At 46.4% G+C, this 24,001-nt stretch overlaps 1 protein-coding gene across 4 annotated transcripts in view; it reads left to right on the top strand.

The window, feature by feature from the left end:
* Positions 1-24,001, top strand: part of Extl3 (exostosin like glycosyltransferase 3) — a 108,113-nt gene that overhangs the window by 63,853 nt on the left and 20,259 nt on the right. For 2 of the 4 annotated variants that reach the window (XM_029561121.1, XM_008828123.3), the window contains exons 2-3: positions 16,845-16,937; positions 18,154-20,827. In XM_029561121.1, coding sequence (XP_029416981.1) covers positions 18,680-20,827 — 2,148 coding nt within the window. In that variant the 5' untranslated portion in view covers positions 16,845-16,937; positions 18,154-18,679. Of the gene's footprint in view, positions 1-11,541; positions 11,842-16,844; positions 16,938-18,150; positions 20,828-24,001 lie in introns of those variants that run through there. The other 2 variants (XM_029561120.1, XM_008828122.3) reach the window with 2 other exon arrangements.

Here is a 24,001-nt window from a genome sequence, read left to right as displayed (position 1 = left end):
TTTGTCTTTTTGAGACAGGATCTCCTTGTAGCCCCAGCTGTCCTGGATTCACCATGGAGACCAGGCTGGCCTCAAACTCATAGAGATCTGCCTGCCTCTGCCTCCCGAGTACTGACATTAAAGGTGTGTGCCACCACGCCTGGCTAAATTTATAGTTTTTATATTATGTTATGGGTGTTTTACCTGCATGCATGTAAGTGCACCTGTGGTGTGTGATTCCCATGGAAGCCAGAAGAGGGCATCAGATTCCCTGGGACTGGAGTTACAGAGGGTTGTTAGCTGCCTTGTGTGTGCTGGGAACTGAACCCAGGTCACCTGCAAGAGCAGCCAGTGCTCCTAACCTTTGAATCATCCCCCTGCCCTCTAGCCCCAGTATGCTTCTTTTGAAAACTTGTGATGATGGGGTAGCTGAAGGCAGAGGAAAGGAAAAGATTTTTCATGTGTTGCAGGTTCCATGAAAATAGCAAAGTGCAGGCAGATGAGAGTGAGATCTGAGGACAGTGGTGGGCATGCCTGTGAATGAGTGGGGTTCCTTCCCGCCCGAGCTAGCCATGGTCCTTTCGTGTTTTTAGCCTTTCGTTTTGGGTAAATAGGTGCAAGAGCAGCAAGATTTAGAAAACTTAACCTTGCAAGCACTGGAGGAGCAGAGAGACTAATTTAGTAGCGTACTGCTCTCTGCATAGGCCATGATGTTCATGTAGGATGTTGCTCAGATGCCTCCCAAAGACCTGTTAAGATCCCAGGGAGGGAGCCGTAGGAAGATGGATCCTAGAATCTGCTGTGGACTGGAAGCAACGTGTGCATGCTCTGCACCAGAACCCAGTGTATTCAGTAGTACCCACATATGGCCCATGCCCAAATGAGCAAGGCTGTAAAATGTAGTACATGCAGTCGAGGGCACTCACAGCCCTGAAGAATGACTCCTATTAGCACACCATTACTTTATATACTCTGCCATTTGACTGGGTCGAATACCTTTGAGACTGGTCAATGATGTTAATGATTAACATCCTGGACGATTGCTTTGTTGAGAGTTTCCCCGTTACCACTTCCTCTCACATGCCATCATTTGAACATTTTCCAACCTCGTTTTAAAACCTTTTTTTCTCAGCAAAAATCTTTCATATTTTTGTGATGGTAGACGATAATGTTTTAAATTGCCATTTAAGTTTGTTGCTATCATATGTGTTTTATTCTTCCATAGAATTTGTTCTTTAAAGTCACTGAGAGATAAGAGACTCAACATACTGTTTTTTTTGGTGGGGTAATGGGGGAGGGGTGTAGAGATGATGAGGGATCCGGAGACCTGGCTAAAGTTAGATGTAGTAAGTAGAAGGTTCTTGGTCTAGTCAGTAGTATTTACTGATCTGTCTCCATCTAAATTCTTAGAATGACATCCCCCTCTCTGTAGACTCTGTCCTGTGGGTAATTCCTTAGATCGAGCTGTAGTTTTTGTCTCTCCCCGAGTGTCACTTTTTAGCGTTACATGGAACAAATCTCTTCCAGATGTTGGATGACAGTCAACATGTTTGCCCTTGACAAATTGCAAACTGGTGTGTGTGTGAATCCAAAAAGGATTGCCCAACTTACATAGAAACCTAAATTGGAAGTCAACTCTTACAATTAGATTTCATGTTTAAAAAGTCACTGCTTTTGTCTTCTTTTGAGAAGAAAAATTACTGGGTTTAGTGCTGAATTACTTAAAACTGATGCCAGTAACCCCTGTAGATGCAGACAGACTCTTCATTTTGAATCTTATGGGCCAGCGATGCTCACTTATTTGACTCTTTAGGGCCTTAGCCAGCCTGCAGTGACTTTGCTGTCCCTTCCCACTTCTAATATTCCCAGTTCGGAGTCTTCCTGTTTCCACCAGCTGTTTCCTGTTTGACAGTTTAAAATCCCTTTGCTAACTTCTGGGTCCTCTGCCCTCCATTTACTGTATAAATTCTTAAGTGTGGCTTTAGGACAGATCATGGTTTCCATGTGCAGTGCCGACAGACATGGGAACCTTCACTGCTACTCAGCCCCCACCTATTACAAAAAAAAAAGCAAAAGAAAACCCAAGGGGATGGCCTTTTCTCCATAGTCTATCCCACCCACTGAAGTCCCACTCAGCTGGCGTGTTGCGCCTGTCAGAGCTTGTGCCACTGTTCAACAGGTTCCTTTCCGTGCAGTCTTGGGATCAAAGTGCTGAGCTTTGTCTTTATCTCTATTAGATTTCCTCTGTAGAATTCCAGACTGATAGGAAGTTTTCCGTATCTTGGGCTTTCTCCCAGTCTTGACGTGCTCCTCCCAGCATGACATCCTTTATTCCTTATGCTGTAAAATAGGAAGTGCTGAGGCTTCGAATAGAGAAAACAGTTGATAAGGCCCAAATCATTATTAATGCACTCAATGGAAAACTAGGGGCCTTAAGGAGAGCCATGCTGGAGGTGAAACAGGAAGGAAGGAGGACTCACCTTGCTGCCTTGGGCACAGTGGTGTTTTTCCTTCCAATGAAACAAATATATGTGCATTTCTGGGGGCAAGACAGTTGTCAGTCACTGAAGTCTGGAGTCTAGAAGGCTTTTGAGGTCACCCACTCCCCACTCTACCTTTTTTTTTTTAATTGTTAGCTTGATGCAACCTAGAGTCACCTGGGAAGAGGGAATCTCAATTCAGGAATTTCCAAGACCAAATTGGCCAGTGGCCATGTCTTTTAATTATTATTCTTTATTTTTTATTGTTTTGCTTTATTTTATGTGTATGTGTATATATTGTGTGCATGTATACAGGTACATCCGTGTCATGCCCGTGGAGGACAGAACAGGGTGTTGGATCCCCTGGAACTGGAGTTGCAGATAGTTGTTAGCTGCCATGCGGGTGCTAGAATTCGAACCCACGTCTTCCGCAAGAACATCCAGTGCTCTTAACCACTGAGCCATCTCTCCAACCCCTCTACTTTTTTTATTTAATAATTAAAAAGAGGAGTGAACTGAGTGTAGTGGGGGCATAATTCCCAAGACTCGGGAGGTTGAGGCTGGAGGATCAGCAGGAGTTTGAGATTAGCCTGGGCTACACAGAAAGACTGTCTCAAAAAACAAAAAGAGAAAATACGAAGAGCTTATGCGTCAGGAAGAGCACAGCATTGTGAAGCCTGGGCAGATGAATCAGGAGGATGATAGTGATAAAGCAAGGGCAGGAGTCCAGTCCCAAGAGTCATAAGCTGGTTGATGAATGTGCGGCTTCTGCTTCAGCTTCTTCAGTTTCAGGACTGTCAATCAGGGAGACCCTGGGTGCTGAGTTGTTGGTTTTGTGGCCCGCTGTAGAAAGCTCAAGTCATGTCTTCCCGAGAAATGGAAACCCATAGCAAGATTAGTTCCGTCTCTGGGCGTTTGCACTTCAGGCTTGCTGTTTCCAGGAAGTGAATCTGTGAACTGCACCTGGAGGCCTCTGCTCTTACCCTTCTCCCCACGCGAGAAAATGGTGCGCTCAGACACACAATAGGGTAGGACGTGCCTGCAATTCTAGCATTCGTGAGGCAGAGGCAGGAGGATTGCCATGAGTTTTGAACCAGCCTGGTCTACATAGCAAGTTCTAAAAAAGCACTCATTTCTTTAGAGAGAGAAAAAAAATTGAAGGAATGCAAAAATCATGTATAATCTTGTATTCTGAAAGTGCTGTTGGTGTTTTGATTTTGTTTTTCTGTTCAGAATCATGGTGGGGTTTTTGGGTGTGTTTGTTTTGGGTATTTTGTTTTGTTTTGTTTTGTTTTGAGACAGGGTCTCACTATTCAGCCCTGACTAGCTTGGAACTAGTTATGTAGACCAGGCTGGCCTCGAACTCCCAGAGATGTGCAGAGATCTGTCTGCCTCTGCCTCTGAGAGTGCTGGGATTAAAGGCCTAGATACAGTTCTGAGTGTTATTTTACCACTAACATAATATTGTTAACGTTTTCCCATAGTATTTAAAATTATTGAAAAGTTTGCAGCCTGCTTTCTATATTAGTAACAGCTCTTTATGGTATTTTATATTTAACCACACATCTTTTTGGATATTTACATACTGTGTGTTGTATATTTTGGAAAGAATGCTAAGGTATTTCCGTCTTGTATATTAATCATTGTTCAGCTAGAATACACTCCTAGAAAGTGAAATTAGTAAGCCAAAGATAGGAAAATGTTAGACTCCTGTCACAAATGGCAAATGGCTGTTTATTTTCCCACTACTATCTGGTCAGGGGACCTGCCAGTGTGACTTGGGTATGCTCTTCCTCCTGAATGTTTTAGCGGGCATTCATACTGTTCATCTCCCCCACTCTTGCTTCTAAGGGTACTTCCTGGAAGTGGAGTTGAGGGTCAGGGCACGCCCAGTTTCAGTGCTTTTGTGACTCACTGCCAAATTGTATTCTGGAAACTGCGCCAGTTTTCAGTCCCTGGGCAGAGTGGAAATGTTTACCCTGGATCCTGATTAGCACCAGATATTGTAATGTAAAATTCTTTGCTGATTAGTAGGAGGTGAAAAACCTTCACTGTGTTGTTTGCATTGTACATTTCTTTGCCTGGATGATGAGTGTTTAAACATGGTGGTTGTCTGACTCTTTTCTCTCTCTAATTTCTTATCTGTATCCTTTGACCCTGGTAATGCTTTGGCCTCTTTTAATTTGGGCAGGTTGCAAATTTTCTCTAGTCTTTTAACGAGGTCTAGCCCTTTTCCTCTGTACGTACATAAAATCCTTCAATTCTTAGGTAGTCAGGTGTGTTGAACTTGTGCGACTGCTGCATTTGCCTGGATTCCTAGAAAAGTGGCTGTGTTTAGTTTGAGATAAAGTTCCATGCACCCCTTCCCTTTCTTATGGGTCACTTATTACAATTTTTGAATTCATCCAGGACTTACACTTTGTTATAGAAATCTGACTTTGGTTTTTCCAGATAGGTAACCATCACATTACTGAAGGACCTGTTATGATACACTTTTAAAGACTTAAAGTTTCTCTCCTCTGCTTGCTTGTCTTGTTCTGTAGCTCAGGCTGGCCTGAAACTTATGGTCCTCCTGCTTCAGTCTCCTGAGCGTTGGGATTACAGGTGTAAAGTCTGCCTAGTTTATTTTTATTAATTACAAAAATGTTTATTAAGTAAAACGAATTAAGACTGTGTCTTGCCAGTAAACAGCAGAGAAGTGAGAGAAGTTGTTCACAAGATGCTGGGGTCACCTGGAGCTGGCCTGGTGTTTAGATGCCTTGGTTGGCTAGTCGTGTTGTCTTGAACAAGTTTCCTAAGCTCCGAGATTCACCACATCTTCATCTGTAAAATAGAAACAACACTGATCCCCAAGCGTTTTCTGAAATGATTAATAGTGTGAGGTGTGTTGTTTGGAATACACTGTACCTGGCACGTGTGAAGGTAAAGGGATTCCCTTTCAGGGGGCCTACCCATGATCTGCTTGAATATGGTGGGGTGCTGTTTTTCTTCCTTAGTTGACTTTAATTATGTTGATTCAGATGTCATCAGCCTGAATGAGATTGCCCACAATTTTTCATTAGACCTGTGATTTTGGAGTTAGTGTGATCTGCATAGAAATCACCTGGGACACATCTATAGCCCCACTTGGGAGAGTGAAGCGGTGATAGGGTCTCTCGTTGTCCAGGCTGGCCTCAAACGGGTTGGTTGGTGACTGAATGAGTGACTGTGTCTCTGGGCTTGTTAATACCTCTGTACATCTGAGCAGCAGCAGGGTGCTCATTGCTGAGTTTGTGTGTTTTGCGACTTGGCTGCTGGTGACTTTGGTGAAACAGCTCATTGTACACATGTGCTCCAGAGCCCGGCATGCTTGCTCCTCCTGTCTGAAGTCCCTGTAGTGGCATAGCCTGGGGCTCTGCTGGGGTCCTCATCCCTACTATGACTCCGGCAAGGTAGTATCTCACCCTTGATTCTTTTTGTGTATGTGTGTTGCCTGCGTGTAGGTAAGTGCACCCATGTCGTGCAATGCCCACGGAGGACAGAAGAGGCTGTCACATCCCCTGGGACTGGAGTTACGGACAGTTGTTAGTTGCCATGTGGGTGCTGGGATTCGAACCTGGGTCTTCTGCAAGAATAGCCAGTGTTCTTAACCACTGAGCCATCTCTCCAGCCCCTCACCCTTGATTCTTTATTCCGTTGCTAATGCTGTTCCCCTTGCTTCACATCCAAGTCAAGGGTGTCCGTAATGAGCTTCAGTGGTAGTTGTGGGGTTGTGCTGTGAAAACCATGCCATGATCTCCTCTGTCTTAGAGTCGTTCTTTATCTGCAGTTGGCTTCCTGGAAAGGGCCTTTTGTTTGCTTAAGCAGTAGAAAAGTCAGTCTTAGCTGTGGTCGTCAGGGGCACAGACTGGTGATTCCATGGGCTAGGCACCCCCTGGCCAAGGCAGAGTGTCTGATCCCTGTTTAATAAGAAAGTCAGCAAATGAGGTGCCTTTGGGTTTTTAGTCCCGAAGAACAAAATGAAAGCTCTGGGGTACTACTTTCAGCATCCTCAGTGCCGTCCTCACTGGAAGGACACTGACAGGGGCGGTAACCGTGATGCGTTGTGCAGCTTTGTGATAGAATTCTGCCCCTTGATGAGCAAGCCTTGGTTTAAATGGGAAAAAGAAAATAGTACTATATACACAGATAAACAGGTAGGTCATGGGTACACAGACAAAAATATTTTGTTCTGAGTATATTTTCTTGTTTTATAGAGAAATACTTTAAAGTATGAAGATAGTATTGACAAAGTTTGGAATAGTATTATCCGTTGTGATTAATCATTGTTTTTGGTTATGGTGGACCAGTAGTACAGTTACGGAGAATGAAATTTTGTGTTTGTGTGTCCCTAGAATCTTACAGGCAGTTTTACTTGCTGGCTAGGACGCTAAGCGTAGGGCCTTAGAGTCAGGCCACTTTGCTTTAAGTGTTACCATTTCCTAGCCATAGCCGGTGCTGGGCAGATGACCTAACCTCTGTGCTTTGTTTTCTTTTGTACACAGTGGTAGTGAGATCAGCCTCACAGGGTTGGAAGTTGTTAGCATATTGAAGGATACAGTGTGCTATACCTGGCACTACGAGTGGCTCCATGACTGTTAGCTCTCACCCCAATCATTGGAAATATAAGGTGTATGGACGGTTTCACTTGGGAACACAGTCCTTTGCCCCATCTCTGTCTGCAGACACAGGACCGAGCAGCAGCCCAGTGGAACCAGTGTCCCTGGTGCTTCTCTTGTCTCGGGTATTTTTTTTTGTCTTTTTGAGACAGGGTCTCCCTGCAGACCAGGTTGGCCTCGAGCTCACAGAGATCCGCCTGCCTCTGCCTCCCGAGTGCTGGGATTAAAGGCGTGTGCTACCACGCCAGGCTTTCATCTCGAGTATTTTAGCATAGCTTATTCTTTCTCTCTTTTGCCTCCTCCTTCCCTCCCCCTTCTCTTTTTTGATGCAGAACTTTATTAAAAGACACTAAAGAGGGCCTAAGTAAACACTGATCCCAAATTCATGACTGGGAATTTCAGTATCAAAGATTTATCTTTAAAAGAAGAACAGTCAAATATCAGTATGTCAGTAGACTCTTGAAAGCAAGGTCCTAACAGGTCAGGATAGTGTTGCTGCTAACTTAAGAGCTGGCTGTTGTATTAAGGAATGCTAGAAGACAAGCGGTCATAGAGGGTGCTGGCATGTTGAGATGTGGGGTGAGAACGTAAGCACTCAGAGGTAGAACTGAGCTCCAGTCTCTGTGCTCCTAGTAAATCGAGAATTATCCTTTCCCTTTATTATCAAGACTTACAAAACACATTTTTAATTTTTTTATGTGTATTGCCTGCTTGTGTGTAAGTACACCCATGTCATACAATGCCCAAGTATTGGCTCCCCTGGAACTGGAGTTACAGACAGTTGTTAGCTGCCATGTAGGTGCTGGGAATTGAACCCAGGACTTCTGCAAGGACAGACAGTGCTCTTAAGTGTGTAGCCATCTCTCCAGTCCCCATCAAGAAGTTTTGATTGAGGAAAGAGGGCATAGTAGAGCAGGAGCTAGGGTCTAAGTCAGGAATGGAAGACTGGAGAGCTGAGAGTGCATGAGACATGGCAGCAGGCGCGGCCCACGGAAGGCTTTGGTAGGAGAGCTGGAGAGACAGGTAGATGGAGAGGACGAGTTATGTCAAAGCAGCGTTTTCCTGCTTTGTACTTCCCAGCGGGGCACAGTGGCGCACGCCTGCAGTCCTAGCCATGAGGAGGCTGAGGAAAGAGGGTTGGGAGTGTAAAGCTAGACTGGGCAACATGGTGAGATCTTGTTTTTTTAAAAAAGTCAGATCTTCCTTATCGAATATGGTATAGACCTTTATAGTTACAGAGTTCTTCCTCATATTTTGCTTAGCATTTTCATGCCTGTGTTCATGGAGGCGTTTGAATGCCGGCCTTCCCTTTGGTTCTGTGGTCAGTTAGTATCAGGGAAATGCTGGTTTGTAAAATGAGCAGAGCCATGACAGGAGGGGGTGTTAACTCTTCTTTGGGTGCCGAGTAGAATTCTCCAGTGACACCCTCTGATGTTGGAGTTTTTTTTTCTTGGGATGGGGGAAGGGTTGATTTTAAATTTGGAGTCAATTTGTTTGATATTTACGACTAATTCAGATGGACTACCCCCTGTTGAGAGAGTTGTGATAGTGTTTTTCATTTGTGTGTGGAGGTGACCACAGCCTTCCTTTTTTAACTTTTCTCAGTTTTTCAGTTTTGCCCTTTTGTTTTGGTCGTCTTTCCCTCCTGTCCCCTCCCATCCCCCCACCCCTTTTGTGTAGCCCAGGTTGGCCTTGAACTCACTGTAGCTTAGGAGGACCTCGAACTCTTGATTCTCTAGTCTCAACCTGTTGGTATTACTTGTGTGGTACTGGGAATTGAACTCAGGGCTTTGTGCTTGCTAGGCAAGCGCTCTACCAACTGATCTACATCCTCAATTTGCCTGCCTTCCTTCCTTTCTCCCTTTCTTCCTCCATTCCTCCCCTCTCCTCCCCTTTCCTGCCCTTCCCCCCCTTTCCTCCCCTTTCCCCCCTCCCCTCCCCTCTTTTTTTTCTCTCCTCCCCTCCCCTCCCCTCCCCTTCTCATTGTATAGTCCAGGTTCCCCTTGAGCTCACAATCCTCATGCCTTCACCTGTAAATGATGGGATTACAGCATGTGCTATCATGCCTGGCTTCCTCTTTTCTAGTAGAAGTGTTTCAGCAGCAACTAAGCACTGGCTGCCCTTGCAGAGGGACCTGGATTTGGTTCCCAGCATCCAGGTGGCAGCTAACAACTGTCCGTAACTCCAGTTCCAGGGGATCTGATGCCTTCTTCTGGCTTCACAGGCATTGCACACAAAGGCACACTTACATATGTGCCGGCAAAACACTATACACATAAAAGGAATTTTTTAAAAGTAATCAACAGTTGGGCGGGACGTGGTGGTGCATGTCTTTAATCCCAGCTCTCGGGAGGCAGAGGCAGGCAGATCTCTGTGAGTTCAAGGCCAGCCTGGTCTACATAGTGAGTTCTAGGACAGCTGGGGCTACTGGGAGACCCTGTCTCAAAAATACCAAAAAAAAGTAATCAACAGTTAAGTTTTGAATTCTCTGATGCCAGATTGAGTCCGGAGGGAATTTAGGGAGTTGGAAAATCCTTTGTAATTTGAGAAAACTTGATGGAGTCTGGAGGACTTAAAGTGGCCCTAAAGACGCTGGCGGGAGGCTTTGGGTAAGTGGAAAATAGCAGTGCTTCTGTCAGGATGTCCGAGGGAAGCGAGAGGGAGCCGGAAAAGAGCACTGCTTGAGCTCCTCATTGTCCACATTGGGTGGGGCTTGAGAGTCCTGAATGGACCCCGGGAGGGGCAGTTAATATAGGGCAACTGGGTAGAGCACACCTGGAGGGATGCCGGCGGTGGAGCGACACTGCACGGAGCAGTTTTAACAGGATGATTGGCAGGACATGCTGGCCTGGCAGTGCACGAACAGAGTGGTGCAGCTGCGCAGTAAGCACTTCGGCAGTAAATGGACCCAAATGGAAACTTCAGCCCCATGAAGAAGCACAAGAAGACACTGTGTCTCTTACATTGTCAGATTAAGTGACATTTGGTCAGATTCCTTAGTCTCATTTACGTCTAACTGCAGCAACAGACTCTCAGGTCCCAGTGTCTTAGCCAAAGCTTATTTCTCATCCACATCAGTTGGATGAGGCTCTTCTGTGGTGACCTGGCTGCTTCCAGCCTTGACTTCATGGTTCTGGAGTGTTTCTCTGATTCTCAGGTGGCAGGAGAGGGAGAGAATCCCCACCTGCCCTAACTGTGGGTAGTGTGACGGGCACCTCGCTTTAAGGCTCTTTCCCTTTGTCAGACCAGCTATTGACAAGTGGGAGCTCTGGATACCACTTCTGGGAGGATGTGTTCTCTTCCTGGTAAACAATGATCTGGAAAACAATGAGACATTCCCACTCTGGCCCAGCAATTTCACATGAAAAATTCTATGACTCTGTACAAAGCTAGCTACAGAAATATTCACTGTAGTATTGACTATGATGAAAAATTAGAAATGAATGGTAATCAGTTATTAATGATCGTGTAGGGTGTTGGGATGATATGGAAGAATAGATAGGTCAGCCCCCATCCCCACCTCCTGCCCCCACACTCCAGCTGACTTTGAATCGGCAATGTAACTGAGGATGACCTTTAGCTCCTTTTTTAAAATTATTATTTTTTTCAATTATGTGTATATGTGTGTCTCTGTGCACATGTGAGTGCAGGCGCCCGTGGAGTCCAAGAAGACACATCAGCTCCTGGAGCTAGAGTTACAGGTAGTTGTGAGCCACCGGGCATGGGTCTTCTCCATGAGCCCTCTGTCTCTTCAGTCCTGACCCAATTCCTGATCCTTCTGCTTCACTTCCTGAGTGCTGGGATTATAGGCGTGCATCACCGTGTCCTCTCTATAAATGAAAAAAATCAGGTTGCAGAGAGGACATACGGCGTCCTACTTTTGTTGGCAGATATTTGTGGAAAAAGGAAGCCTCTGCTTTTGGCAAAACTACACATTGTGCTCCAGTAGGCATACTGTGTAGTCAAGAAAGAAAGGCACCTCCTCACTAAATAGATATGTGAAGTGTGGGAAGTAGGGCTGGAGACTCCGGCATCTGGTGAGTAGTGTGCCACCGCGCTCGGGGCATCTGCCAGGGTTAGTGACATGCATTCAGCAGAGCCTGAATTCAGGAAGAAGCCCGCGTTCGAGAGTGTTAGAATTGAGATGCCAGGCAAGAGTTCTTCAGAGGACAGAATGTCAGTAAGACCAAAAACATCTGCCACGGGCACACAGATGTTCCCCTTAGCTTGGCCTGTGGGCTGGGGGGAGAAGCAAGTACCCACTGAGAAGTCATGACTGTGGGTTTCCTGTCTGTGGATTTTGTGTTCACATCGGTAGTCGCTGTGTGGTATGGGGGACTCTGTATAGGTTGAGAAATTGATGTAAAACCCAAGGCTGATAATATGACAGCGGTATCTGTCTGACACAGACTTTTCTAGAGCGATGCACATCGATTTCCCTGAAAGAAGCACTACCAAAGAAAAACAGTCCAGACTTACAGAGCTTGAAGCACCTGCCATTTCTTCTCAGCCAGATTCAGCAGGTAGAACAAGGTGGACCTGGGAGGAAAAGGACTTAGGGAGCAGGAGGAAGAAAAGGCAATGGGACTTCTGGAAATGTACAGTAGTCACCAGAACTAAAGCCCAGCAGGTGAGCTAAGTAGAGCCTAGGCATAGAGGAGAGAACAAATAGACTGGACAGAAGAAGGCTTGGAAGGCCACGTGTGCAGAGTCTGACTTATGGCTGGCGTCTTGTAGTTTGCAAGGTAAGAATGAACTTTTGAAAAGGGGGAAGGTTCTTTTTTTTTTTTGGCTTTGAGACAGGGTCTCCCTGTAGCCCCAGCCGGCCTGGATTCATTATGGAGACCAGGCTGGCCTCCATCTCACAGAAATCCGCCTGCCTCTGCCTCCTGAGTGCTGGGATTAAAGGTGTGCGCAACCGCGCTCAGCTGGGGGTTCTTTTTTAAAGACATATGCTACAGAATTTTAAGGCCCCCCCCCACTAATATATTACCCGGTTGGCCCTTTGCTAAAGTTTGTCAACTCCTAAACTAGGCAGATGTGACGAAATTGCCAGAAGGTAGGACAAAGGACAAAGCAAAAATTATAAAAGAGATTCAGAGTGTGGAGAAGGAAGCAGGCAGTCTGACACGCATCTAAGCATCTGATAGGTATGCAGAATGGGGGATAATGTGCAGAGAAAATGGATGATAGCGTTCTAGATTCATGAAACACGAATACCGAGATTCAGAAATTTCAATGAGTTTTGAACCCAAAACATAGCAAAAACCAACCCATAAAGTCCCACAAGTAAACACTCTGCAGAATTCCAAGAACAAAAAGATTTTAAAAACAACTAGAAGGGGGCTGGAGAGATGGCTCAGTGGTTAGGAACACTTACTGTTCTTCCAGAGGACCTCAACTTCAGTTCCCAAGACTCTCATGGCACCTCACAACCATAACTCTAGTTCCAGAAGATACAATGCCCTCTTCCAGCCTCCATAAGAACCAGACATACATGTGTTGCACATACACATATGCAGGCAAAACACTCATACACATAAAAATCTTTTTTGAAAAAAAGAATTTGAGATCAACCTGGATGGACTGCATAGCAAGTCTGGGCCAGCCTGGTCTACATTGTAAGTGGGTTCCAGGACAGCTGGAGCTACAGGGAGACCCTCTCTCAAAAAGACCAAAAAAAAAAAAAAACTTGTCTCAAAAAAAAAAGTTACTATTTTTAATTATTTGTCTGTGTAAGTCATGTGTATACAGGTGCTTTGGAGGCCAGAGGCATGAGATCCCCTGGAACCGGAGTTAAAGGTGATTGTGAACTACTCAGTGTGGGTTCTGGGAATCATCCCACACTCAGATCTTCTGCAAGAGCAGCAAGCACTCTTAACTGCTGAACCATCTCCAGCTCTGTCGTGTGTTTTGACTGGCTTGATGTGTTCTAGCTCATAGCTTTTGAGGCCAGACATCAAAGTGGCATATTGCTGGTTTTGGCAAACGGCCCTTGGCTGTGTTATCCTCAGGGCAGATGATTATCGTGGTGGAAGTTAAGACCCTGTGGTCTAGTTCTTGGGATTATCAGATGAAAATTTGACTATTTTATTTATTTACTTATGTTTAAAACTTTTTTTTTTTGTCTTTTTGAAGCAGGGTCTCCCTGTAGCCCCAGCTGTCCTGGAACTCACTATGTAGACCAGGCTGGCCTTGAACTCACAGAGATCTGCCTGCCTCTGCCTCCCAGGTGCTGGGACTGCAGGTGTGCGCCACCATGCCCGGCTAACATTTTATTATTTTTATTTTATGTGTATGAGTGTATTGCCTGCATGTGTGTAGGTGTGTAGTGCCCGTAGAGGTCTGAAGAGGGCAAGGAATTTCCCTGGAACTGGAGTTACAGACAGTTGTTAGCTGTCATGTGGGTGCTGGAAATCGAACCTGGGTCCTCTGCAAGAGCAGCCAGTGCTCTTAACAGCTGAGTAATCTCTCTAGCCCCTATTTACTTTTTGAGGTGAGAGTCTCCATACATTGCCCTGGTTGGTCTTGAACTCCTAACTCAAATGATCCTTCTGCCTCAGCCTTCCAAGAAGCAGATATTTACCATTACTCCTGGCTAAAAATTCAATACTTACAAAATGCTAATAAAGTGGAAAGATGGGAGGACAGTGACATAGAACTGAAAATTCACTTCCTGGAATTAAGAATTTATTGAATTACTAGCAACCTGGGTATTTCAGAAGAATAGGTTGGAGAACGGGGAGGGGTAGGTCAGCTGATACTCTCCACGATAGAGCACTATTCAGTGAGACAAATAGTGATTTCAAGTAACACACAGGATAAGCTGGTACAGAATATGAGGTAAGTGCTGTGGTTGTTCTGGACTAGGGCGAAGGCAGGAGAATAATAAAAGGACAAGCACAAAAATTATTGTCTGTCATTACGGCAGATATACATTATCATAGTTAGGGGTACAACAAAAACTGGCAAGATTTTGCAGGAGACTGATGTGAATGTAGAAGTCGGAGAACTTCACACTAAACTAAAAATAGCTGTGAGGTGGGACTGGAGAAATGGCTCAGTGGTAAAGAGCACTGGCTGTTCTTGCAGAGGACCTGGGTTGGATTCCCAGCACCCACATGGTAGTCTGTCTGTAACTCCAGTTTCAGGGGAATCCAGTACCCTCTTCTGACCTCCACAGGCATTGCACGACATGGGTGCACTTACATACATGCAGGCAATGCACTCATACACAAAATAATAGAAAAAACTACGAGGCTTGCCACGAATCTATAGCCTTTTGTACCAGATAATCTGCAGTGTACTGCTTGTTTGCTGGCTCTAATTTTCTGACAATTCTCAACGTGGGTGCTGTTTTTTTACTCATGGAAGAAATACCCAAACTTCCATCTCCCATGGTAAAGTAAGCATCTAGCAGTGGGGTTTGGTCCAGGTCTGGCTACTCCAATGTCTATATCTTTCCACAGTACATTGAGTTGTTTCTGGCTTGTGAGGGCGGAGGGAAGTAGACAAGACGCCTGGACACAATTGGAACTTGGTGGAAAACGAAGTACTTGAAGATGCAGTGCTGGGATGCTCCTCAGGAGGGGTCCTTTAGGAGCCGCGGGCACCATAGCGGTGCAGAGCAGCAAGGCTAGCCTTGAGGTGTAACTTCTAAGATGGGCTGAACATGGGTGATGGACGGGTGATGGTTGATGTCATGGAAAGCAGATGGATTCAGTAACAGATGATGCTGAGAGCCTTACAGAATGCTCTTAAGTGTGAGGTAGGAGGAAGACTGGGTGTCCCCAAGGCAGAAAAAGAACATGAGTCAAGGAGGTGGGTGGAATGCTAAAAAAGTAGTTCCACAGAAATCAAGGGATGGAGGAGCTGAGGAGGTGATCTGTGAGAGCTCTTAGTAGACTCACCGTGTGCTAGATGTGAGCAGGCACGGCTCCTGCCCTCAAGGAGCGGGTTTTGAGGTGGAACGTGAGAAGGAGGAAAGGACAAGAAGGAAGGAGGAAGAAAGAACTGAAGAAATCAGTAGGTTAGTGCAGAAAGGGTCAGAGGCTAAGAAAGGCTGCTTTAAAATGAGGGTATTGGCTGCAGAGACGGCTCAGTGGTTAAGAGCACTGACTGCTCTTGCAGAGGACCCCGGTTCCAATCCCAGCACCCACATGGCAGGTAAGAACTGTCTGTAACTCCAGTCCCAGGGGACCTGACAGTCTCTTCTGACCTCCCTGGGCATTGCATGACGGGTGCACTTACTTACATCAGGCAATACATGCATACACATAAAAATAAAATTAAAAAAAATAAGGGGCTGGAGAGATGGCTCAGTGGTTAAGAGCACTGACCCAGGTTCAATTCCCAGCAGCCACATGGTGGCTACGAACCGTCCTTAACTCCAGTTCCAGGGGAATCTGACGCCCTCTTCTGACCTCCACAGCATTGCACGATACGGGTGCACTCACATACATGCAGGCAATATACTCATACACATAAAATAAAAATAAATAAAATATTAAAATAAATAAAATGAGGGTGTTAAAAAAATTAACCTGAGCTGGACATGGTGGCGCACGCCTTTAATCCCAGCATCTAGGAGGCAGAGGAAGGCAGATCTCTGTAAGATGGAGGCCAGCCTGGTCTCCATAATGAGTTCAAGGCAGTTGGGGCTACAGGGAAGAGCAGGAGTGGACCATTTCAGCTCAAAAGAACAGTTGCCGATATTTCAGGCAGTACCGAGCTTGGCGTGGTTGAGTTGACACCAGCGTAGTTCAAATTGGGTGAGCAAGGGGAGCTGATGACGAGCTGGGACATTGGGGACAGTTCAGTGAGAAGCCACTGACAGTCCTAAGAGGGACAGAGAGGTCGGATGTGGGTTTTTTAAAAAAGATGATTCTGGTACTGCATAGTAGGGCAGGAATGGAAGCAGCCTAGCAGCCTTGAACACTGGTGCACGGCCGAGAATTTGTAAGATGTGCATATTGCTTGTGAAACCACTAGAGATTACTCTTTATCTCTTTAATGCTTAGAAAAATTAGGTATTTAGGAAGGAAAGTTCACGCTGCTGGGCATTGATTACTCTTTTGGCTTATTCCAGTAAAAGAATCAGTGGGATAAAATTCTTTTGAATCATTGTTGAATTACCGGTTTCCATTAGAACATTTATTTCTATGATCAACTCTTAGAAGTTGGCAGCACTAGACGTATTGTAGCCCAGACTGGCCTCGAACTGAAGATACCCCTGCCTTCGCCGCCTCTGGCTCATGCTCAGGTCACAGGTGTGCCCCATACCTGGCTCGTGCTCAGGTCACAGGTGTGCCCCATACCTGGCTCGTGCTCAGGTCACAGGTGTGCCCCATACCTGGCTCGTGCTCAGGTCACAGGTGTGCCCCACACCTGGCTCATGCTCAGGTCACAGGTGTGCCCTGACCTGTGCCATGTTCCAGGTGTATCATCTTTATAAATAGTTTAGTGTGTACGTCTGTGAGCGTTGTATACATCCCACATTTTAGTGTTTCATTTCTACTCTTGCAGCTCATACAGAAGCAACAAGTGCTTGGGTAGTTTGCCTGTGAAAATTGTTTAGTGTGTTTATTAGTAGTGCCCTGTTTATTTAAAAGAGCTGTTGCGACAGTAAATTCTGTGGCTACCTAACGTGAAAGGGAAGCTTTTTCAGAGGATGGCAATTCTTTAATGCACCTTGGTGTGGAGTATTTTTTGAATACTGTGTCACTTTTCTGTTTTCTCTTTAAATCAGGAGAACAAGCCCTGGCATTCACTATTCCAAGAAATTATGTGTGGAAGCATGGCTCTCCATCAGCCATAGGAAGGAAGGATGCTGACATGTCAGGTGAGGAAGGAAGGCATCAGCTACACTGCCTGGGGTATCTTTCTTTTCTTCCTCCGTTCCATTCTGTGTCATGATTGGTTTAGTAATGCAGCAGAGACTTACACATCTGAACCAAAAGGATAATGTATGTGCTTTAGAAATGCTCTTCTTTCTGTGTTTCTTAGGATATTCTGACTAGATGTTATTACCTAACTTTAAAGGTTTTTAAAATGTTATTTAAAAATCTAAAAATTTTTATGTGTATGAATATGTTGCATGTATGTAAGTGTACCTATGTTGTGTAATGCGTGCAGAGGTCAGAAGAGGGCATCCAATTCCCTGGAACTAGAGTTATGGATGCTTGTTAGCCGCCATGTGGGTGCTGGCAACCAAGCCTGGGTTCTCTGTCAGAGCAGCCAGTGCTCTTAAACATGGAGCCATTTCTCTAACCCCACAGCCCCCCTCCCCGCCCCAGGGCAGAGTATGACACATGCTAGCCTTGAACTCAAGATCCTTCTGCCTCAGGCTCCCGAGTGCTAGGATGACTATGCCACCACATCTGGCTGTGATTTTTATTTTTGAAGATGTAAGTGAAAGAAATTGGAATTTTTTTTGGCATATTACTTGACTTTTAGATAACTTCAGTTTGAGAGAAAGCAGTGGGAGGCTTCTTTTAAAATTTGGTGAGGGAACCGACTATGAATGATGTTCTAAATTGATGGCCCAGGTCCCTGCACATCTTCTGTAGCATGGTAACACATTGTCTTCTGCATGCACTCATCTCCGTGGTGCCAGATTAGGACACTGAAGCAGGAGGCCCGACAGCTAGTCTGTCGCATAGGATAGGAAATAATGCATCTATTTCGAAGTATAGTGTTCTTTCCAAAAGACCATGTTACCATTTCTATTTTAAGAAGGAGCACATGATGTCTGCTAATGGAAGACAAATAGAAGCAACCGGAAAACAACTTTTGTCTCCTCCTCGGTGAAGATCAAAAGAGTTCTCTTCAACTCTTTTCAACTTTAAATTTAACAAATTGAGCATCTTAAAGTTGTTTTTTGTTAAGTAGTTCAGAAGGAGACAGCTACAAAGATTGGATGGGCTGTTGTTTCTCTTCACATGAGGATGATGCTGGGTCTTGGTTGGTAACAGGTTGTCCTGGGACTGGGGAGGCGGAGTGACCACCACCCTGGTCATAATCTTTTCAGGACTGACAGGACTCTCCTTTTTTAGCAGGCCTGATTGTTAGCACTGATACGGTGACACTGTCGGCACTGCTACGGACGGCACCGACACGGACGGACAACGAGGCTGGACTTGCAAGTTGCCAGCTGTTCTGCCAGCCACTGTGCAACGTAAAAAGAAGTTATGCGCATTGGCTGGTCTGCAGAACCGGGGGCTGTGTGCCATGGCGGTTGAAGTGGTCTGCTTGACCTCGGGGTATTTTTCCTGGACTCCATCATCATGGCACTCCTCCCTATTCCATCCACGATGCAGAACCTGTTCCTGTTTGATGACGATTAAGGACGCGCTCTTTGATGAACAGCCAGCGCTTAGGATCTGCCTGAACAGGGTCAGAGACCATTTGAGTCACAGCTGAGGAAAATGAAATTTCCATTTTATTTTGTGCCTTGTGCAGGGAGCACACTAACTCTTCCGGACACGTGTGAGTGAAAAAGAGGTTGAGTTTTGATAAATAGAAACTCAGGGTTATGGCGGGTGACCCGACGTGATCCGAGAGGGCAAGAGCCACCAAGAACTCATGACAGGCTATACCATGTTGCGGAATGGGGGAGTGGGGAATGGTGGTCAGACCTGTATGTTGCGCTGGTCCAACCGCATCCGGCTGACGTGGCTCAGTTTCACACTCTTCATCATCCTGGTCTTCTTCCCCCTTATCGCTCACTATTACCTCACAACCCTGGATGAGGCGGACGAGGCTGGCAAGCGGATCTTCGGCCCGAGGGCCGGCAGCGAGCTTTGCGAGGTGAAGCACGTTCTGGATCTCTGCCGCATCCGAGAATCCGTGAGTGAAGAGCTGCTGCAGCTGGAAGCCAAGCGGCAAGAGCTCAACAGTGAGATCGCCAAGCTCAACCTGAAGATCGAAGCCTGCAAGAAGAGCATCGAGAATGCCAAGCAGGACCTGCTGCAGCTCAAGAATGTCATCAGCCAGACGGAGCACTCCTACAAGGAGCTGATGGCCCAGAACCAGCCCAAACTCTCCCTGCCCATCCGGCTGCTCCCTGACAAGGACGATGCCGGCCTTCCTCCCCCCAAGGTCACACGGGCTTGCCGGCTGCACAACTGCTTTGATTACTCTCGCTGTCCTCTGACCTCTGGCTTTCCAGTCTATGTCTACGACAGTGACCAGTTTGCCTTTGGCAACTACCTGGACCCCTTGGTCAAGCAGGCTTTCCAGGCTACGGCAAGGACCAATGTTTATGTCACAGAGAATGCAGACATTGCCTGCCTATATGTGGTGCTAGTGGGTGAGATGCAGGAGCCTGCAGCCATACGGCCTGCTGACCTTGAGAAGCAGTTGCATTCTCTCCCACACTGGCGGACAGATGGACACAACCATGTCATCATCAATCTGTCCCGGAAGTCAGACACACAGAATTTATTGTACAATGTTAGCACAGGCCGGGCCATGGTGGCCCAGTCCACCTTCTATGCGGCCCAGTACAGGCCTGGCTTTGACTTAGTTGTGTCACCGTTAGTCCATGCCATGTCGGAACCCAACTTCATGGAAATCCCACCGCAGGTGCCAGTGAAGCGGAAATACCTTTTCACCTTCCAGGGTGAGAAGATTGAGTCCCTGAGATCTAGCTTGCAGGAGGCCCGCTCCTTTGAGGAGGAAATGGAGGGTGACCCTCCCGCCGACTATGACGATCGGATCATTGCCACCCTAAAGGCTGTGCAGGACAGCAAGTTAGATCAGGTCCTGGTAGAATTTACCTGCAAAAACCAGCCAAAGCCCAGCCTGCCTACTGAGTGGGCACTGTGTGGGGAGCGGGAAGACCGGCTAGAATTGCTGAAGCTCTCCACCTTTGCCCTCATCATCACCCCAGGGGACCCCCACTTGGTTATCTCATCTGGGTGTGCAGCACGGCTCTTTGAAGCCCTTGAGGTGGGTGCTGTCCCAGTTGTCCTGGGGGAGCAGGTACAGCTCCCATACCAGGACATGCTACAGTGGAACGAGGCATCCCTGGTGGTACCCAAGCCACGTGTTACAGAGGTTCACTTCCTGTTACGGAGTCTCTCAGACAGTGATCTGCTGGCTATGAGACGGCAAGGCCGCTTTCTCTGGGAGACTTATTTCTCCACCACTGACAGTATTTTCAATACTGTGCTGGCTATGATTCGGACTCGAATACAGATCCCAGCTGCTCCCATCAGGGAGGAGATAGCAGCTGAGATCCCCCATCGTTCAGGAAAGGCGGCTGGAACTGACCCCAACATGGCGGACAATGGGGACCTGGACCTGGGGCCGGTGGAAACGGAGCCGCCATATGCCTCGCCTAAATACCTCCGAAACTTTACTCTGACTGTCACAGACTTCTACCGCAGCTGGAACTCGGCTCCTGGGCCTTTCCATCTTTTCCCACACACACCCTTTGACCCTGTGTTGCCCTCAGAGGCCAAGTTCCTGGGCTCTGGGACTGGATTTCGGCCCATCGGTGGCGGAGCTGGGGGTTCCGGCAAGGAGTTTCAGGCAGCACTGGGAGGCAATGTTCCCCGGGAACAGTTCACAGTGGTGATGCTGACTTATGAGCGGGAAGAAGTGCTAATGAACTCCTTAGAGAGACTCAATGGCCTCCCTTATCTCAACAAGGTAGTGGTGGTGTGGAACTCTCCCAAGCTGCCCTCAGAGGACCTTCTGTGGCCTGACATTGGCGTCCCCATCATGGTAATCAGAAACGGGCAGTGTGTTTTACAGCACGACAGTGTCTCGTGCTTAATGCTGCTTCTGGCTTTTATTGCTTTAGCTGTTCTTGCTCGTAGTGGAGAGGGAGATGCACACACACACACACACACACACACACACACACACACACGTATGTGCTAGAGATAGAGCCTGGGGCCTTGTACATGCCAGTATAGTTTGTTAATTTGTGTATAAACCTCGATGTACTTTTTTCCCTATGAGATTTCTGCTTGCTGCTTTTTCAGGCTTTGCTGGCTCTGTTCCTGCTCCCCACTTTCCTAAATCCCCAAGTGCTTCCATGGTAGATACTGATACCAGACCCAGGAATGTTCTCAGACCTCCTTCAGTTAGCCCATGGTCATCTTCCATACTGGTAACGGTGCTGAGAAAGCTCTTACTGAGACTGGGGTCCAGGCACGTAGTGTGCAGTGCATGTTGTTATTACTGTTTCTCCACCTGCGGCATCTAGGGCTTAGAGAGGCTAGTTCCGAGACTGATGGAGGAGATGCTTAGTATGTCTGAGTCCAGAAGTTTCAGTTAGTCACTCACAAAGGGAATGGGATCAGGGATGAATGACACAGGTCATCTCCCAGTATGTTCTAGAAGCCTCTGGAAGATTGGAGCTCGAGTTTTTGCTACTTGGGAATTGAAGATCTTGAATCTTCTTTTCTCTTAGAATATCTTGCAGATCATTCCTCAAACTTTACTTTGGCTGTCGTGGTTACAGGGGCCGCTTTAGCTAAGTTGGGTAGGGCATGATTTCCGAGGACTTGGTGTGTTTACCTGCTGTGTGAAACTTGGCCATCTGGAGGGCAGAAGCCCTGCATCACTCTTAAACATCAGGTTGTAGAGCAGGTCTTAAAATGACCAAGCATTTACCCCACAGTGGGGGTACTTTCTAGAAAATAGAGCAAAGAATGACAAAATGTCTGATGGGCCATGGCTACAAGAAGCTTGCTCAAGAAAATGCCAAGTTTTAGGGATACTTTGTCTAGAAGGGAGGCTGGGTTAAGTCCAGGTCTTAAAACATTAATTTTTTTTTTTTTTTGAGAAGTAATTTTTAAGCAGAAGTAGTGTGAGGCAGTTGAAGAAATGTATGTTCCGTAAAAGGGGACATTTCTTTTATAGGTTTCCCCAAATAAATTACTTTCTCAATACACCTTACTGTCAACAAGGTTTGTTGTGTGTGTGTGTGCGCACACACGCGCGCACACTTGCTCTGCGGAAGGCAGGCACTGCTCATGTGGGATCTGGGAGCAGCCTTTCCTGCCAGTTTCCCCCAGTTTTCTTGGAGTTGGGTGAGGTGTGGGGGAGCTGCTGCCACCTTGTAAACAATGCCCAAAATCCACCAGAGAACTTGCCAGGACTAATCCTTTCTTTAACTCTGGTGGGAACTGAGTAGTCCTCTGGGATTTCTGGGCAGCCCATTACCATTAATACAATGCCTATTTGGAGGGGCCAGAACCTCTTCAAATAGAGGGTCATTCTAACATGCTCTCTGTAGCAGGCATGCAGTCTTTTCTAGTTATTTTAGAAAGGAGGAAAGAGTTTCAAGTTAGAGAATTTCAGTCTTGTTAAATATTTTGACTCTGCTTTCTGCTTAAGATAGGCAGGTGTTTAGAGCAGCAGTTGAAATTGCTGACCCCTTGGGTTTAGGCAGGTTTCAGGACTAGAGCTCCCTTGGCAGTTCCCTCCCCATAGGAAAAGGGCTCAATTATAATGTTTTTCAAAGTGGTTTTTCTACCTTGATGCAGACACAACCTATTCATTATGCTATGGTTAACAGGTCTTTATAAAATTGGCAGCAGGGTGCTTCCCAGGCCATCTCAAAGACTCTAGACCTTCAGGGAAGATGAACTGAAGTCAGCATACTGCCTACAGGAAACAGCCTGGGAATGTCCATGCCGTTGAAGAGAATGCTGGGCAGACTGTGATTCACATGTGCCCAGGTTCCCAGGCAGGCACGAGGCACAGGTGCTGGGTGTCCATCAGCTGTAGACCCTGTAGAATCCTAACTACTTAAGTGGAGGATTGTCTTAGGTGATACCTGGTAGATGGTAGGTCTTGTGTATTAAAATTCCCATTCTTTTCTAGTTACTTACATTTTAGGGGTTTCTGGCTTAGAGCAAAGAGGATGGTTATTGCCTCTGTTCTTGGACACTGGGTCCCTGTGCTCTTTGTAAAGAAAATCTCAGCTCTAGAGCAAGTGTCTGGACAAAGAGGCCGTTTTTGGAGAGATAGGAAGGGTGGGCTCTCCATCTGGGTGGTGTAGGATGACTGAAGAATGTGATAGTTGGGTGTCTGCTCTTCTCTGTCTCATACCTCCTTTGTAGATAGTGACCCTGATACCTCAGAGGGACAGCATAACTGGAAGGGTACCTAATGCAAGTCAAATGGAGAGCATTCCTGTGCCAAGAAGTTGGGTATCCTGTCTTCTGAAACTCCCCCCTCCTACTGATTTGGGGACCATCACTGTCAAAGATGCCTCACTGTTCCTGGTGACATGCCAGTCAGTGGCTTTTCATGTTTTTGTTTTCCTGTATATAACGCATGGTTTTTCTCTGGCTACTTCCAAGATTTTCCTTATATCTGGTTTTCAGTAGTTTATGTTATGCCATGGCATGATTTTCCTTGATTTTTATTTGGAAAGTGATGGTATTTTTGTGTTTTTGTAGGTAGCTGATTTGGCTGCACACAAATAGAAAGTTTGGGCTCTTGAATGGTTGCCCAAGTATCAGTTGAGTTGTGCTTAGCTGGCTTGCTTATCGAAGATCTCCAGGTTGCCTGGGGTGGGTGTGTACCAGAGGCCACTTGGAGCTCCTGCCTCCTGCTCTCTTCTTTCTGGAATTTCTAATCCTTTCTTCTCAAGGACAGCAATTGACCCAAACTCTTCCTTCTTTTTTTCAAGACAGAAAGACTGGGTTTTATGTGAAGGTCCCAGCTGCCCTTCAGGGCCAGGTCTGGCCTACGCAGGATAAAGCGGCATCAGCCCCTTGCTCTTTCTAGATATCAACTCCTTCCCTTCCATCTTTTGCCTTCCTTCAGGAGATTGGTTTTATTTAGTTTTACTTCTATTTTCATTTTTTGGTCTTTTTGAGACAGGGTCTCCCTGTAGCCTCAGCTGGCCTAGAACTCACTATGTAGACCAGTCTGGCC

The sequence above is a fragment of the Nannospalax galili genome, unplaced genomic scaffold, assembly GCF_000622305.1.
Source record: "Nannospalax galili isolate Female #2095 unplaced genomic scaffold, S.galili_v1.0 scaffold612, whole genome shotgun sequence".
Taxonomy (NCBI): Eukaryota; Metazoa; Chordata; class Mammalia; order Rodentia; family Spalacidae; genus Nannospalax; species Nannospalax galili.
This window is presented reverse-complemented; position numbering and strand designations above follow the sequence as displayed.